The 16,436-nt window shown below is 38.0% G+C and overlaps 2 protein-coding genes across 3 annotated transcripts in view; one reads left to right on the plus strand and one right to left on the minus strand.

Annotated features, from left to right (window-relative positions):
* Positions 1–109: 109 nt before the first annotated feature.
* imp3 (IMP U3 small nucleolar ribonucleoprotein 3) overlaps positions 110–16,436 on the plus strand; it is a 109,480-nt gene continuing 93,153 nt past the window's right edge. Inside the window, exons 1-7 of one of the 2 annotated variants that reach the window (XR_013933904.1) lie at positions 110–337; positions 1,630–1,743; positions 2,241–2,315; positions 3,378–3,457; positions 4,088–4,139; positions 4,442–4,514; positions 5,569–6,107. Coding sequence is in view for 1 of the 2 variants with exons in the window: in XM_080440237.1 (XP_080296363.1) it covers positions 201–337; positions 1,630–1,743; positions 2,241–2,315; positions 3,378–3,457; positions 4,088–4,139; positions 4,442–4,514; positions 5,569–5,595 (558 nt within the window). In the remaining variant the exon portion in view is untranslated. Of the gene's footprint in view, positions 338–1,629; positions 1,744–2,240; positions 2,316–3,377; positions 3,458–4,087; positions 4,140–4,441; positions 4,515–5,568; positions 6,455–16,436 lie in introns of those variants that run through there. The other variant, XM_080440237.1, reaches the window with a different exon arrangement.
* sec22ba (SEC22 homolog B, vesicle trafficking protein a) lies at positions 8,086–14,918 on the minus strand. The gene is made up of 5 exons (XM_080440236.1): positions 14,738–14,918; positions 13,437–13,549; positions 11,645–11,805; positions 11,214–11,360; positions 8,086–9,135 (listed from the first exon to the last, which is right to left on the minus strand). Exons 1-5 carry the CDS (start codon positions 14,810–14,812, stop codon positions 8,981–8,983), a joined length of 651 nt encoding a protein of 216 aa, XP_080296362.1. The 5' UTR covers positions 14,813–14,918; the 3' UTR covers positions 8,086–8,980.

Genomic DNA, 16,436 nt, shown 5'->3' on the forward strand with positions numbered 1-16,436 from the left:
TTAAACATGTCAGTTTGTCCTGTATTTACCGCGGCGTGGCGGTAGGGGGCGCTGTGGGCCCGAGTGTGGAAGAATGTCAGGAAGAAACACACACGTGCTTCCGGTGTTTCTTCCTGTAGGACGAGACAACACGCATGAGAGGAGTACATACATACGTTTACAATCACTGTATTACTTTACAGTCATTCGAGTGAGTGAAAATGGTTCGCAAATTGAAATTCCACGAGCAGAAGCTCCTGAAAAAGGTGGACTTCATCAACTGGGAGGTAGACAACAACCTGCACGAGGTCAAAGTGTTGAGGAGGTATCACATCGAGAAGAGAGAGGACTACACCAAGTAAGAGAAACCCTCCTTAGTTATTATTAGATTATTGGTTTACTTATGTATTATACTTTATCATTAGATTACTATGTCTATGCATTTGATGTAGTATGATGTATTATCTTGTGTCCTTGTTTACTTTAAATCGCTCTGGATTAAGAGCGTCTGTTAAATGCCTAAACTGTCTGTCTGTCTGTCTGTCTGTCTGTCTGTCTGTCTGTCTGGACACTCATTCTCCTGTCTGTCTGTCTGTCTGTCTGTCTGTCTGTCTGTCTGGACACTCATTCTCCTGTCTGTCTGTCTGTCTGTCTGTCTGTCTGTCTGGACACTCATTCTCCTGTCTGTCTGTCTGTCTGTCTGTCTGTCTGGACACTCATTCTCTTGTCTGTCTGTCTGTCTGTCTGTCTGTCTGTCTGTCTGTCTGTCTGTCTGGACACTCATTCTCTTGTCTGTCTGTCTGTCTGTCTGTCTGTCTGTCTGTCTGTCTGTCTGTCTGTCTGTCTGTCTGGACACTCATTCTCTTGTCTGTCTGTCTGTCTGTCTGTCTGTCTGTCTGTCTGGACACTCATTCTGTCTGTCTGTCTGTCTGTCTGTCTGTCTGTCTGTCTGGACACTCATTCTGTCTGTCTGTCGGTCTGTCTGTCTGTCTGGACACTCATTCTCTTGTCTGTCTGTCTGTCTGTCTGTCTGTCTGGACACTCATTCTCTTGTCTGTCTGTCTGTCTGTCTGTCTGTCTGTCTGTCTGTCTGTCTGTCTGGACACTCATTCTCTCTGTCTGTCTGTCTGTCTGTCTGTCTGGACACTCATTCTCTGTCTGTCCGTGTGTGTGTCTGTCTGTTTTGTCAGTCAGTCAAAATCCTGCATTCAAAAAAATAATTTGAGTAAAAGTGCATTACAGTGAGTTCCAAACGTAAAAGCAATAGCATGAATTGGTAATACATTAATGTGTTCATCATCACTATAATGTTACAACTGGGTGGGCCTGATTAGAAGGACAATATCAGTCACTAGAAGCAGAGACGTGTGTTTTTAAATAAGTTAGGTTTAAATAGGAGGGGGGGCATGTTTGATCCAATGAATATAATCTCAATATTGAAACAAGCAACTTAACTGTCTGGGGTGCACACAAAAGCCAGAGTATGTCAAAATGACCCCAGAAGTGTTTTAAAGTGAATACCAATTAAGTGTTTGGTAATGTTGACATTATTGTAGGAAACTAGTAAAATGCAGTATAGAGAATGATGTTGACAGTGGGCCGTGGCAGTAACATTTGTTGATGTCTTGTTCTCTCTGTCCACGGCTTCAGGTACAATAAACTGAGTCGTAACATCAGAGACCTCGCCCAGAAGATCCGTGACCTGGATGAGAGAGATAGAGATGGTTTCAGAGCTCAGAGCACCTCTCAGCTCCTGGAGAAACTGTGAGTGTTTGCATCCTTGATTGTCTGGCTCTGAGTGGCAGACGCGATGTCCTAACTAACCATGAACCTTATTCCAGTCTCGTACTTGTAAGTCACTCTGCATAAGAGCGTCTGCGAAACGCGTAAAGTTTGTAAATTGTAATTGTATAAATTAAGCATAACCATACAAAGGAATATCCTCCTCTTTTGCAGTCTGAATTAAAGTAGAAACGGCACACCTGCTAAAATAAAGAAAGCAAGCTTTTAAATGGTGCTTGTTATGTTCTCGACATAAAATGTCATCAACGTTTTTTGTCGCTTTTTTTGTTTTGTACATCAGTTATATTATGACAATTCTAACGTTATACTAATAAAATAGCTCATTACTTGATTAATTGATTGAATACTTTATTAGTCAAAAACGTAACCAAAAGGATAATTAATTACTAATTAGTGTTGCTTTGTTGTATATGAAATATTGCTGAGATTAAAACCAACATTATTGTTTTCTCTTCCAGGTACTGTATGGGTCTGATCCCCACCAAACAGAACCTGTCTCTCACAGAGAAAGTCACAGCTTCCTCATTCTGCAGGTAAAAAAAAGATCTCTTCCTGTCTAGTTGTTGTGTGTCATAAACGGGACTTATACTTCAATACAACTTCCCAGAGCAAAATGAAGAGGAGTACAGCTGTATGTACCAAGATTAATCTTAATTTATCAGTGACCTCATGCACTGATTCCACTAGCCGTCATATAGGGCTGTCCCCTCACAGTCCAATAATCATGTAATCGGTCAGCTTGGTTTTAAGTCAACTAAGATTTTGTTAGTTGATTTGTCTTTTTTTATTAATGTTTTCCATGCTGATTTTTTTTTCTTGAAAAATTAACACATGTCTTGCAAATTCTAGATATAACCCTTTAATTCTACCAGTCTGTAGGCCAATAGCCGGTAGCCATTGTGCAATCGAATGTTCAGTTCTCAACCTCACCAACCTGAAAAGCTTGGTCTCTGCACGAGTGTACTGTATGCAGCAAACACAAATGAACAGATCTGTCGGATAACCCATTAAGACCGTGAACGCAGCTGTGTGTCATTTTAAGATTTCTTTGGGCTATTCAAAAATAGCAGATATACACAAAATGTTTTTTCAAAAATAGCAGATATACAAGCTCATAGCGCGGCACTCGGTGCCGCGCTATGAGCTTGTATATCTGCTATTTTTGAAAAAACATTTTGTGCAAATCTTATATATATATATATATATATATATATATATATATATATATATATATATATATATATATATATATTTTTTTTTTTTTTTTTAAGCGAACATTTGTAACTCAAATCTTTGCTACTGGGGATCTCTGGAACATCATATTTTGAGATATTTTAATATATATATATATATATATATATATATATATATATATATATATATATATATATATTTATATATATTTTAATATTGTTTATGTAAAATAAAAAAGGATTTAGAAAACATTTTTAGAATCGGCCTCAGGTCTTAATGGGTTAAATAAACGAATCCATTAGTCGACAAATGAAGAATGTCTTAATTCAAGGACAGCCCCGTTCTCATCGCCTCCATAACCCTCTTCTCCATCTTTGTGTCTCAAACCATGTGACCCTCAGGCGACGGCTGCCAGTCATCATGTTGACTCTGCGTATGGCTCAGAACCTGAAGACAGCCATTACCTTCATCGAACAGGGACGTATCCTTCACCACAGCATGGATTCAAGTTCCCAGTCGCGACGACTGATTCCACTCATTTGGATTCTATAAAAGTCAGCATGTCTTCTATGGATGCATGTTGTGCGGCGAAAATAGCCGATCTACGAGCTCATTGAGAGCTCGTAGATCGGCTATTTTCGGTTATTTTAAGATTAGAGCATTTGATGTAGTCAACCTAGCAATTATGTTCAGAAGTGTCTGTCATAAAACCCTAATGTCTCAAATATTTCATAAAAGCAAAGGTTAAAGCCTCAATCGGTGATTACTTCACCTGGTTAGCAGTATGTAGAGCAGCAGGAACAATATTACTAAAATATCATTTTACTTATTGTGCTAATTGTTTAGGAAACAGCGCTCTAGTGTGTGTGTGGGGGGGAGACTCCTTTTATGCTGTTTCACAAATCGCAGATTACAACTTGTCCTGACAAAAAAGTTTAGTCGTTGAGATTTAATTTTGCTTTAATCCATGGTACAGTCACATTAGTTATTGTTAATGTTTTTTTTCTGGAATGCATCTATGCCTTGAAGCTATAATTACTTCATCATGTTAGTTATTGTCTGTGTTTGAGGGGGAATTGTTTTGGTAGAAGTGTCCTTGACTCCATCTCAGATGTGCGTGTGGGGCCAGAGATTGTTACAGACCCGGCGTTCCTAGTCACAAGGTTGGTGCTACTACTGTTAGAGGTGCAACAGTTAATCGAACTCCATTTAATTTAAGCCATTAAGACCTGGGTCTTAATGGCAAGTGTTGTGTGAGCTTGTAGATCTGCTATTTGCACTATTTTTGCACGATAAAGTTGCGCTACAAAGTCAAATAACACTGGTGGTTAATATATTCTTTGATATGATAAAACTATTTTATATAACATGTGCGCTTCTCGATTAATCAAAAATTGCAGCATTTTAGAACCCTTTGAGCTTGTTGAATCTAGACCCAACATATTGGTTTGTAATTCTTTCTCAGAAATATGGAAGACTTTGTTACGTGGGTGGACTCCTCCAAGATCAAACAGCATGTCATGAATTACAATGAAGAGGTAAGTAGCATTTGTATGCAGGGGAGGACCGAGAACAGAAATCTGTTTAAATTTTATAGTAGCCGCATATTTATCCAAATCACATCTCATCAATCAAACCTAAATAATAATGTACTTTGAGTATGCAGCCAAAAGTTAGGAACCAGCTAATCAGTCACGTTTATTAACTACCTTAAACCTGGTGTCCCTATACGTATTGGGCATGTCATTATTGGTTAAAGTGTTCAGAATACATTCTATTTTCTTGCATAACATCATCGTAAGATAAGGTAGAAAATAGGGCTTAAGTGGTTAAAGAAATACAAACTAAATGCAACCATTATACTCAACAGAATCTGTTAAATGTTGGTCCTATTTGACCAAACCACTCCGTTCCAGTAATAAAACCATTGATAACTGGCAAACCTCCAGTTTACTGCCACTCTCAGTAAGGGCATTTTGTGTGCTACCCTTCCAAATGATCTGTGGCTATCGAGGGGCTTTGCAGTGGTTGATTGGGAAATATGTAGAGACCCCAAGATGCAACCACTGTAATTCTTAAACTGTGCTAAATGGATTCCTTTTGGCTTTCATCAGAATCTTTCTCACAGTGAGTGTGGGATTACAATTGTCACGGCCAAATTACCCCAGTGCATGATATTAATCATCTGCTCCATAGCTCTCATTGTTAAGGGCTCTGACTCTCAGATAAATATGTGCGCAATAGATTTTATTTACTTTACCTATAGTTCCTTTTCTGAATCTTTATCAAGGATATCAGTATTTCTGGAGGTGGTGATGTTTCATTCTACAGTTAGGGTTAGGGGAACAGTTTTGTAGAATTGTTTGAAAGTATTTGACATCTTGTTAACCATTTAAGCCCTGTTCAAAAACGTAGAAGACTTACTTGAAGAAAAATAGAAGATTACAAGCTCACAACGCCAGGTTGAAAGTGGTTAAATGAATCTGTATTATTTTACGGTTAAAGGTGGTGCCCGTGTCCACATTTTCAAAATCTAGAAAGCTGTATGGTTAATATTAGTGACTTCAAAAGCTGTATGTTTTTTCTTTACAGAGGGATGACTTTGACCTGGTGGTGTAGTTCTGTCATCGTGGTATGTTCCCTTCATCACCCCTGAGGAGGAGGACATAAGTTTAGGGGAAGAGGTGGTTTTAATGTTGAAGAAGTGGACCAGAGCATCGCAGGTTTTGAACTCTGTCAACTGGAAGAAAAAAAAATTCAGCGGAGGAATTTACAGAGAACTGCACTCTCCAACTTCTGCAACTACTATTTGAAATTCCACGTGGACAAAGGACTGTACAGCCCCTATTTAGACTGAACATATATTTTGTAATATTAAAATGTATAAACTCTTGTTCATAGTACCTTGGAAGAAACACATCAGTAGGATTTAACGCTGCCTTAACAAGCAATCACAACCACAGCCTGCACTCAGTGACTGAACAGCGACCACGTTTCCAGACTCATTAAGACATGAGGCCGATTCCACAAATGCCTTCTAAATCAGTAGTTCTCACACTTTTTCGTGCCAAGGACCCCCAAAATGATATGTATTTGGCCGCGGACCCCCAACTGAAAATGTTTTGTGCCAGGCAGGGCCCCCCAGAAGAGAAGATTTGTGTTTATAAATTATTCAACATTTTTCAAAAAAGTAAAACAATAGCAAATGTACAAGCTCGCAGTGCAGCACTATTTTTGAATAGCCAACGCTAAAATCTAAAATGACAGATGCTTTCCTGGTTTTAATGGGTTAAAAGCCACCTGTGTTTTGATGCCAAACGAAACTAGTCTGGGACCAGCATCATTGAAAAGGTGTTGTGGAAAGGAAAGCATGAGTGAATGTTTGGGTTCTGTCTCATTTCAGATGTTTTTTGATCGGTGTACCGGTGAGAGTGGTTTAATAAAGAATCTGATGTGTGCAGCGCCAGGGAATAGACAATGCCACTCTTGATTGAAGATGCTGTTTTCATTTTTGCCTATCTGGTGAAAGCTACATGGCAGAATCATATTTAGCCAGTTGCATGCTTTTAAAAGGGCATGAATGACCATTCTGACTACAGAATGATTTTTTCATAGAAGTGATTCCACTGAGATGTGATTACTGTACATTGGTTTTCAAGGAATTTGTTTAAATCAATACATGTACACCATCAAGTATCTTCTTAGTAACCTTTCTCATTGAAAGTTGTTTTACACAAACTTTTAAACGAAGGAATGAGCGAACACCAGCATTGCAGAGGTGCCGACCACAGTGAAAAGATCAAAGTTAAAAAGAACAAAGCAGTCACAACTCAAAGCCACGACGCAAAGTGAGTTTTAATAAACATACTGACATTTTGACTTAAGTTGTTCTTGTATATAGGAAGAAGAAAATCTAAACAGTTTGTTAATTATTTATTTTAATTAAAACTCACTCAGCATTATGGCTATAAGTTGCGGTACTGCTTTTGTACTTTTACTTTATTATAATGGTTATGGTTTTACCCAATTAACTCAAAGTGTCAAGCCATTCATCTGATGAAAAGACTGTGGTTGAGTACTTTTAATCTATCAATGTTAAGTTTCCTAATGGGAATTTGCTTTGCAGTGTATGATTTTATTTAACGTTAACAGAATAACATGCCACTGTTGAAGAGACAGCCAACAGTGGTGTCGGGCTATGAGAGAGGAATGAGTTACGACAAGTGTGGTTTGCATAAAATGTCCTAGAAAACTATTTCTTGAAATGGGTGGGAACCCTAGATGATCTGTCAACTCCTTGTAGGATGCCTGAGCTCTTATCCACAAGCCATTATGTTCTTTAAATGAAAGTAAACAATCTAGGCATCAGCATCCGGCTGTACCCTCGTGGGATTTCCCAGGGTGTTCAGTCGCCTTTGTTGATCCGCTCACAATGCCTGTACACGGGTGGGACACACGTTCCTGGGGCAAGTGTCTTCTTGCATTTCACACCAGAGGTGTTCACAGAGCATAGAGGAAAATGCAAAACCTTGACACTAAAGCCGGATTTATACTTTGTTGCAAGCTAGTGTTGGCATGCCATAAATAGCACATATACAAGCTGTAGATCTGCTATTTACTGAGCACGAAACCAGCACGCAACCAAGTATAAATCAGGCTTAAAGGAGTAGTTCACCCCCAAAATACATTTTTTTCTATGGATTACTCACCCCCTGGAGCCTTGAATTCATGGATATTTTTTTGTTTTTGTCGCATTCCTTCCTTTATTATTTGATTATAATAAATTTAGCCCCATTGATTCCGGTAGGAGACACAAATGCATTTGTGTGTCCTACCGGAATCAATGGGGACAAATTTATTATAATCAAATTATTGGCTTAGGAATGCCACAAAAACAAAAATAAATCCATGAATTCAAGGCTTCATGGGGTGTGCAATTGATAGAAAATAAGTCATTTTTTGGGTGAACTCCTCCTTTAAGAAATGTTCACAGGTGTGCCCTTTACCGCCACAATTCTACTGTAGCTGTAGCAGAGCCGTGTGTATAAAACACTGTCGTTTATGTATCAGTGTCATAAAAGTCGATACAATAGACACATCAATGCAGGTAATATATAATCTTGTAATTAACAAATGTCTTACAATTGTAAACATTTTGCCACGATAGGGTAAGAAGAACACTTTTAAGACAATTGCACATGGATAGATGGATTTCCCTTCACTAGGAAAGTTATGAAAGAACCCCTTATACCACAGTGTAAACACGAGAATTTCTCAAACCCTCACCCCTCACTTTTCTAAGAAATGGAACTATGCTACCATTACAACTGCACATGGACATGTTGCAGTGTCTGTTTTCACATACAGGTACAGTACATCCAGTCATAGATCAGTGGCTCAGTATATACTATGTAACTCGCTGCTGGAAAAGGAATCTACTCATTAGGGATGCACGATTAATTGATCGATATCGGCCTTCAAAATGAAATAACAGTATGGAACCGATATCAAAATAATATAGCAGTTTTAGCCAATATTCTATTTTACAATATTTATGTTTGAATGTGAAGCTGAAAAAGCCTTTTGTGGGGATTAATGTTGCCGATTCACGGGGAAGCTTTTAAAATTGTCAACGGGTTGGAATAATGTTATGTAAAAACACTACATTGAAGTATTTTGAACTAATATGTGCATCAGTACACCAAATAAATCTTTTAAAAAAAAATTTTTAGAATCTGCATCTGCACCCAGAATCAATTACTGTATAACAGATGTACGGCAAATCCTACAGAAAGTTTGATTTGACCATGCAATTAATCGAATATCGGCTCAAATGTCAATATCATGCATCCCTAATAGATACTCATAACAGACGAACTACATTAATGTCCCTCTTTAAAAAGGCACCCATTTAGGAACTGTGGGCTTGCTGGGTAACAAAGTTAGCAGGAACAGGTTTAAACGTTTGGTTTTTCCCCCTCTTCACAGTTCTCCCCCAAGTCCATCAGAGCCACCAGAAACGCACGTAGATGATGAGTGTGATGATGAAGAGGCCGCCGGCAGCCACCTTGGCGTAAGTAGATCGCGTGTTGAGGTACTTGGCGTCGCTGCGGTACTTCTTTGATAGGCTGGTCAGGTTGCTGGCTTTTGTGTCCAAGGCTGAGGGAAATGTACAAGCATATGACGGCAAGTGTTGGACATTATCTGCTATGTACAATATAGCAATGCAATATATCAAATATCTACCATGGTTTATCTTAATGCTAAGGAAAGTACTACTGAGACAGTCATTTTATTTAAAGGACGACTTCACCCATTTTCAACCCATCTCAAGCTCACCAATGATGAGGACCAATGATGATAAAATGGTATCATTTCTTTCTACTCTTTCTATCTCATAGGAGGGCTGTGGACACTTCAGAAACCCGCCTACCAGTGACGTCATCATTAGGCAGGTTTCTTTTCTTTTTTTTCTAACAAGATTTAAAAAATGTCTTATTCCCCATCAATGATGTCGCTGGTAGGCGGATTTCTGAACTGTCCACAGCCCTCCTCTGAGACACAGACAGGGAGCATTGGTGCATGAGCATTAGTGAGGACCAATTACTGTATATGAAGATAGGTTGAAAAAAGCTGAAGTTGTCCTTTAAGGATTTCTCTGATGTAGGATGTCTAAAAGGAGACATGGCCTGGTCTGATGTAAATGTTGGTTGATCTATGCACCATGCACCTTTGCAATCCTGGTAATATTCATCTAGGGAAGGTGCGTAGAACAAAAAGGTAACATGTTGAAGAATGAAACTGTCCTGCACACTAACTGTAACTTGCAAACGTCCAGAAAATGTAATGTAACGGCAATCTGCAATCTGTCATAGACCTCAATCAAGTGTCCTATTTTTGTGAAGTTTGCAAAACAAAAACATACATTGATTGACGCTTCACTGCGTCATTGGGGCGCTGAAAAAGGTTGAAGCCAGCTCAACCTTTCTTTTTTGTAGCGTGTCACACCCGTCATGCAGTGACAAGTGTCAGCCGCAGTGGTGGAAAAACTACTCAAATGTTTTACTTAAGTAAAAGTGTCAATACTGCAATGTAGAAGTACTCCGTTAGGGCGCGCTCTCACCGCACTTTTATTTTACCTCTGGGGCAGAATCTGCCAATGCATTGTCAATGCTTGGATTCAGGCAAGAGCGGATTTTTCCGCTTGTCGCGCAGACCTTGCGTTTATCTGCTCTACACGACTTGTCCATTGGAAGCAGAAACCTGCTGGAGGCAGGAGCTGATTTTCCCCCTCTGTCCAATCGGGTGAGTTGAAGGCGGACCGTCCCAAGATTCAGGAAGCACCATGGTGCTCAAGGCAGCAGGCGGTGCGGGCTACGGGGACGGTCTTGAATGTGAGTGACAGGTGCGTCACAGCGTTTTTTTTAATCCGCTGGCTGCAAAGAACTGTGGCCGTGCACAACCTGCGTTTAACGGCGCCCAGCCAACTTTTGGTGAGAGCGCGCCCTTACAAGTAAAAGTCCGGAATTCAACATTTACTTGAGTAAAAGTAAAAAAGCATTGGTAACAAAATGTACTTAAAGTACCAAAAGTAAAAGTACTAAAATGTTTGAAAATAGCCTAGGTATAAAACACGGCTAAAGTGGTTAATGTATGTTTCATAATATCATAATTTATATCTGAAAAGTAACTCGTAACTAAGGTTTTCAAATAATTGTAGTGGAGTAAAAGTACAATATTTGCCTCTGAGATGTAGTGGAGTAGAAGTAAAAGTATTGGAAATTGGAAATACTCAAGTAAAGTAGAAATACCTCAAAACCTTTACCTTTACTTAAGTACAGTACTTAAGTAAAGTACAGTACTTAGTTACTTTCCACCACTGGTCAGCCGTCAGTTTGTGGCTTCATGACGCTGCTGTCACCACTAATGTGAAAGCAGCTTTACTGGTCTGTAACTCATGGAGAGTACAAATGGACCCTTAATGGAACCGATCCTTTGTTTTACCAGAAGTCTTATGGGATGGAGATCCATTTGGTTCCATTTGTAAACTCTCAGAGAGTTCAACTTACACTCAGGATCATACAATGTAAATTGGGGTTCTAGAGATAAAACATTGTATCAAATGGGAGTCTGTGGGCCTGATGCATATCAAACTGGGGTCCTTGATCTTAAAAAGGTTGAGGACCACTGCTTTACAGGACAGTCTTGGACATACGGTAATGATGTGACGCACTTACCAGACAGAGCCTCCCCGCGTTGCAGAACCTCCTCCATGTTGGCCACCATGATTCTCTGGACGTCCTGTAGCTCTGTGTTGATGCTGCCAAAGTTCCTCCTGGCCCTGCTGTCGATGTACGCCTTCTTTGTCTTCTGGATGTACGTATCTAGAACACATGATGTGTGACACTAGCTCAAAGTCTGTGCTATTTACAGTCTGTCCTTTTTTTTTTTTTTTTTTTACCACCTTCTCCCCAATTTTAGTCGTTGTGCCAATTGATTCCTCCCCACACACATATCTGTGTTGACACTGCCGTCATATCCCACTGGCCAGTGAGGAGCCTTCGTCCTACTCCTTCCGCCCCAGCCCGTAAGGATTACGTGCACAGACACCCTCCCCGCCCGGCTTCCTATTATTTTAAGCCCAATTAAAATGGACAATATATCTTACCAAACTCAATGAAGGAGTATGGACGTGATACTGTAGGCACCCTCCTTCCATACTGGTCATGGAACTCAGTTTGAAGCTCCTCCAGGTATCCAAAGGACATCTTCTTAGGAAATGTTGCTTCACATAAGGTCAGGTAGCACACACCATTTTCTATCAAATAACTGAAAATAAACAGAAAGACAAAAATAAAAAACCACTGGTGTGTGATAGCAGTGTGAGCGGCTTTTTTTTTTTTTTTTTTTTGCAGGACACCATTGTGCAATGAAGTATAAAATAGGGCTCAAGTGGTTAACATGGATTAGAGCAAAATAAAATCTCACGACTGATAAAAATGTTTGTTAGGCCATTTCCTAATATGCAATTTGTGAAACAGCGTGAAAGGAACACACACACACACACACACACACACACACACACACACACACACACACACACACACACACACACACACACACACACACACACACACACACACACACACACACACACACACACAGTAGAATTATGATGTTTTGGTAGCCATACAACCAACCAGTTGAAGAAATTGCAGATTGATGCTAAAGTCAGCAGCCCTGACAAAAAAAGGATAGTCATTTAAAACAAAATGCCAGACACCAGAGGGTTAACCTTTGCTCTTATGAAATATCTGAGATCATTAGGATTTTCTGGAGGATTGAACCACTTGTTTGACCAGTTTGGCCACTTCAAATACTCTTTAAGCTTAAAATCACGAATAACCCGAAATAGACAATCTACAAGCTTACAACACATGCGTGCGATGCGTGGTAAGCTTGCAGATAGTCTATCTTCGGTGCATGACATGCTTCCATAGAACACATGCTGACTTCCATGGAATCCAAATGACTGAAATAAGTCTTTAATCCATGGGTTAATCAATTCGTTGATATATTTAAAAAAAGAAAGTAACATTATATTAAAAAACAACGCTTCTCAATTATTCAATTAATCGCAAGATTTATCGATTAATCGACAGAATAATAATGCCAAAGCCGTAATGCCAACCCCCAGTACCAATCACCAAACGTGGGGTGACAGGGTATTTTTCAGTTGCTGCCCCCTCCCTGTGGAACACACTACCTCCCCACATCAAAGATAACCTCCACTCTCCCATACTTCACAACCGCCCCCAAAACTCACCTCTTTTTTTTACCTAATAAAAGGTTTATTTCTCTTTACTTCCCCCCATTCTTTTAACTACAGTCACGACACGTCCCGCCCTAGTACGCACAAATAGGCAAAGCGAATCAATCGATGTCACGTGGTGCAAATATATCTTGGGTCACTTGTTCTCATGTCTTTTGTTTTTTTTATGTGTTTTTTCTCTACTAAGAATGTGTTTTAGATTAGATAGCATCTTAAGAATGTGATTTAGATAGCATGTTATTTAGAAAGAGTCTAGGTTCATTGTTTACCTGGTATCTTGTAGTTTCAATGTACAGAATTGTGTTTACAGTAGATAGCATTTGGCTCCTTTTCGTGGCTCAGGAGCTTGAACAATTGATATTTGGAATCTCATTTTCATTGTTGCAGGTCCCTGCATTACAATGCATAAACACACTGTATACCAGCGGTTCCCAAACAAGTAAATATCCCATTTTGTTTTACATTTGCTATGTTTAAATTATTATTTCAAAATATGTTCAAAAATGTTCAAAAAACTAAACGAAACAAAACATTAAAAAAAGAAAGAAAGAAAGTGAAATATACAAGGTTTCTGCCCAAAAGCGACGACATGGGAGTGTGTTTGTGTGGTAGACAAGTGTTGACTTACTGAAAGGCCATGTGTCCACTAGCCTCCAGCGTGCAGCGGCTGGGACTCTGCTCATTGAGTTTACGGAACAGCTGTTTGGCTTGAGTCTGGTAATGCTGCAGGTCTCTGCCTGACTGAAACAACATGGAGGTGGAAGAGACGCATCATTAGTCATGGGGTGCAAGTGCAACAATTAATCAAACTAATCGATTTAGTCAATTATAAAAAAATACCGATAATCAGTAATTTAATAAACTAATCTATTAATTATCGATGACTATTTAGGGGAAGGCATAGGTGAACATTTACAAAACCTAAAACAAATATAGTGAAAATAGCAGAACACGGCAAAGTATGAAATAGGACTTAAAGCCGCACTAAGTCCCTTTCCTCTTCTACCCCGGATTTGAACCCGGTTTCCTGCGCAAGTGCTGACATTTTTACCATTGAACTAATAGAGACGGCCTGCTTGCTCAGGGGATAAATTGAATCTTGACCATCAGGTCAAAATTCGTGTCAGATCCTGTGTCTAGGTGAGAGATGACCTTTATGTCTCAAGAAGAGCAGGGAGACAAAATACAACAACCACCCCAATTGTATAAGTTCTATTGTATTAACATACTCTACCATAAAGATTGGACAAAATTTAATTTTATTCATTAAAAAGAATTACATAGTGCCACTTTAAGTGGCTAACTGATACATTAATATACAGTACATTTTGTATGTATATAAAAATGTGCTCTGACGATTATTTGATTAATCAAAAAAGTTATCAATAGAATATTATCTAAGACATGTTTTACTTAAGTAAAAGTATCAATACTGCAATGTAGAATTACTCTGTTACAAGTGAAAGTCCAGAATTCAAAATTCTCTTAAGTAAAGGTACAAAAGCATTGGTATCAAAAAATATATTCAAAGTACAAAAGTAGAAAGTACTCTTATTCTTATTCTTATTCTCTTATTATGCAGAATGTCCCATTTCACATTTCAAATGTATAGGATGTATTATTTTCTTTTTTTGGAAATTGGTAGACCTACAAGCTAACAAACTACGTTTTGTAACAATAATCAAAATCTACAAAGTAAAAGTTTTCAAATAATTGTAGTGGAGTAAAAAAGTACAATATTGAGATGTAGTGGAGTAGAAGTAAAAGTACTGAAAAATGGAAATACTCCAGTAAAGTAAAAACAGCTCAAAATTGTACTTGAGTAAATGTACTTAATTACTTTCCACCACTGCACAAATCGAGGACACAAATAAAATCATTTCAAACGTCAGCTGTATCATAATAACATTATTTATTGAATATTCCTACCTGTTCATCCTCTTGCATGGACGCACACAGCGGCAGACCGTCCGCCACACGGGCGATCATTGTAAGAAAAACCATGTTGGCTGTTTTAATGTTTTAATGGAACAGAAAAGTATGTTTTTAAAAGTTAAAACTTGTAGAGAAAATGTTGTTGTTCATCTGAGAGATGAATGAGTTGGCCCGGAAGCCGGAAGTCAATGCGGTGCGTCGCGGAATTTGGTCCGACAGGAAACATGGCTCTGGTTAATAACACACTGCAGCTTTGTTGCAGAGACGAAAATGTCATCATGGCAAAACAATATAGATATTATTAGATATTAGGCTATTCGTTTGACATAAATGACACAACACATTTTTCTTCTTTATTTTTTCATTTAAAATACATGAAACTATAATAATAATATCAATTATTATTATTATTATTCTTTTATTATTATTACCATTATTTGTTATTATTTTCATTATTATTAGTAGTAGTAGTAGTAGTATTAGTGGTATTTTATTATCATTATCATTATTATTATTATTATTATTATTATTATTATTATTACCCTTATTATTATTATCATTTCTTGTATTATTATTATTAGTATTATTATTAGTATTATTATTATTAATACTATTATTATCTTATTATTATTCATATTATTATTAATATTATTATCTTATTATTATTCATATTATTATTAATATTATTATCTTGCTTTCTTTTGTGTCTACATTTAAAAGTGTGAAATTAACCAGAGCTGTGTCCCTCCCCCAAAGCGCTTGTAGATCTGTTTTTTTTTTCTTTTTTTGTGCCAGAGACACCGTCGTACTACGGAGTACATAGGCTAGCCAGTGGTGTAAAGTAACTAAGTACATTTACTCAAGTACTGTACTTAAGTACAATTTTGAGGTACTTGAGTTTTCAGCGCTACAATTATTTGAATTACTAGTTACTTTGTAGAATGTGATTATTATTACAAAACATACAATATATTTTGATACCAATACTTTTGTACTTTTTTAATTCCGGACTCGTACCAAAGATGGCTTGTACAGTACTTGTAACAGAGTATTTCTAACATTGCAGTATCGATACTTTTACTTAGGTAAAAACTATTACTTTTTTTCCACCACTGAGGCAGGCTAGCCTAGAGATTATGGAGCAGACAGACAGACCGTCGGTGCTCCACTGCTCATGTCTGGGTGGTAAATTGAACGGTCCAGATGCAGAATAAAGGCTCTATGGTCCATCGTCTCTTTATCAAGCCGCTCTTCAATTAACAACAATTAACAAAAGACACAGATCGGACTGATATGGACACATTCTGTACGACATGGTAATATATGATCATCATTATTATTATTACACACTGTGTTTATTTCATCTATTGTCTCAGTCTATTATGATATCATGGCCCGGCTTATGATCGTGGAATAATGGCTGCATTTTGACCCAATATTCTTCACCATTTTTTATTGTTTGTGAGGAATAAATAGACTCAGAACCGTTGTAACCTTCATTTATATTAACTAGATGCTTTATTTCCCTTGTTCTGATATTATTACGCCGTGATGATTGATATTTGCTGCAATAAAACGGATGCAGATTTGTTTATGCTCCTAATTTCTTATTATAGCCTATTTTTGAATATGATAATAACCCAGGCCTAAAATAGTACGAAATAGACCACTAATGTAAACAATATTTTATTAT

The sequence above is a fragment of the Gymnoscopelus braueri genome (genome assembly GCF_963280865.1).
Source record: "Gymnoscopelus braueri genome assembly, chromosome: 10".
In the NCBI taxonomy this organism is placed as follows: domain Eukaryota; kingdom Metazoa; phylum Chordata; class Actinopteri; order Myctophiformes; family Myctophidae; genus Gymnoscopelus; species Gymnoscopelus braueri.

Coding starts and splice junctions, on each gene's coding strand:
- sec22ba (XM_080440236.1), bottom strand. CDS start 14,812: ATGGTTTTTCTTACAATGATCGCCCGTGTGGCGGACGGTCTGCCGCTG. Junction 11,806..13,436: donor AGTGGACACATGGCCTTTCA/GTAAGTCAACAC, acceptor GTTTATTTTCAG/TTATTTGATAGAAAATGGTG. Junction 9,136..11,213: donor ACGCGGGGAGGCTCTGTCTG/GTAAGTGCGTCA, acceptor CATTTCCCTCAG/CCTTGGACACAAAAGCCAGC.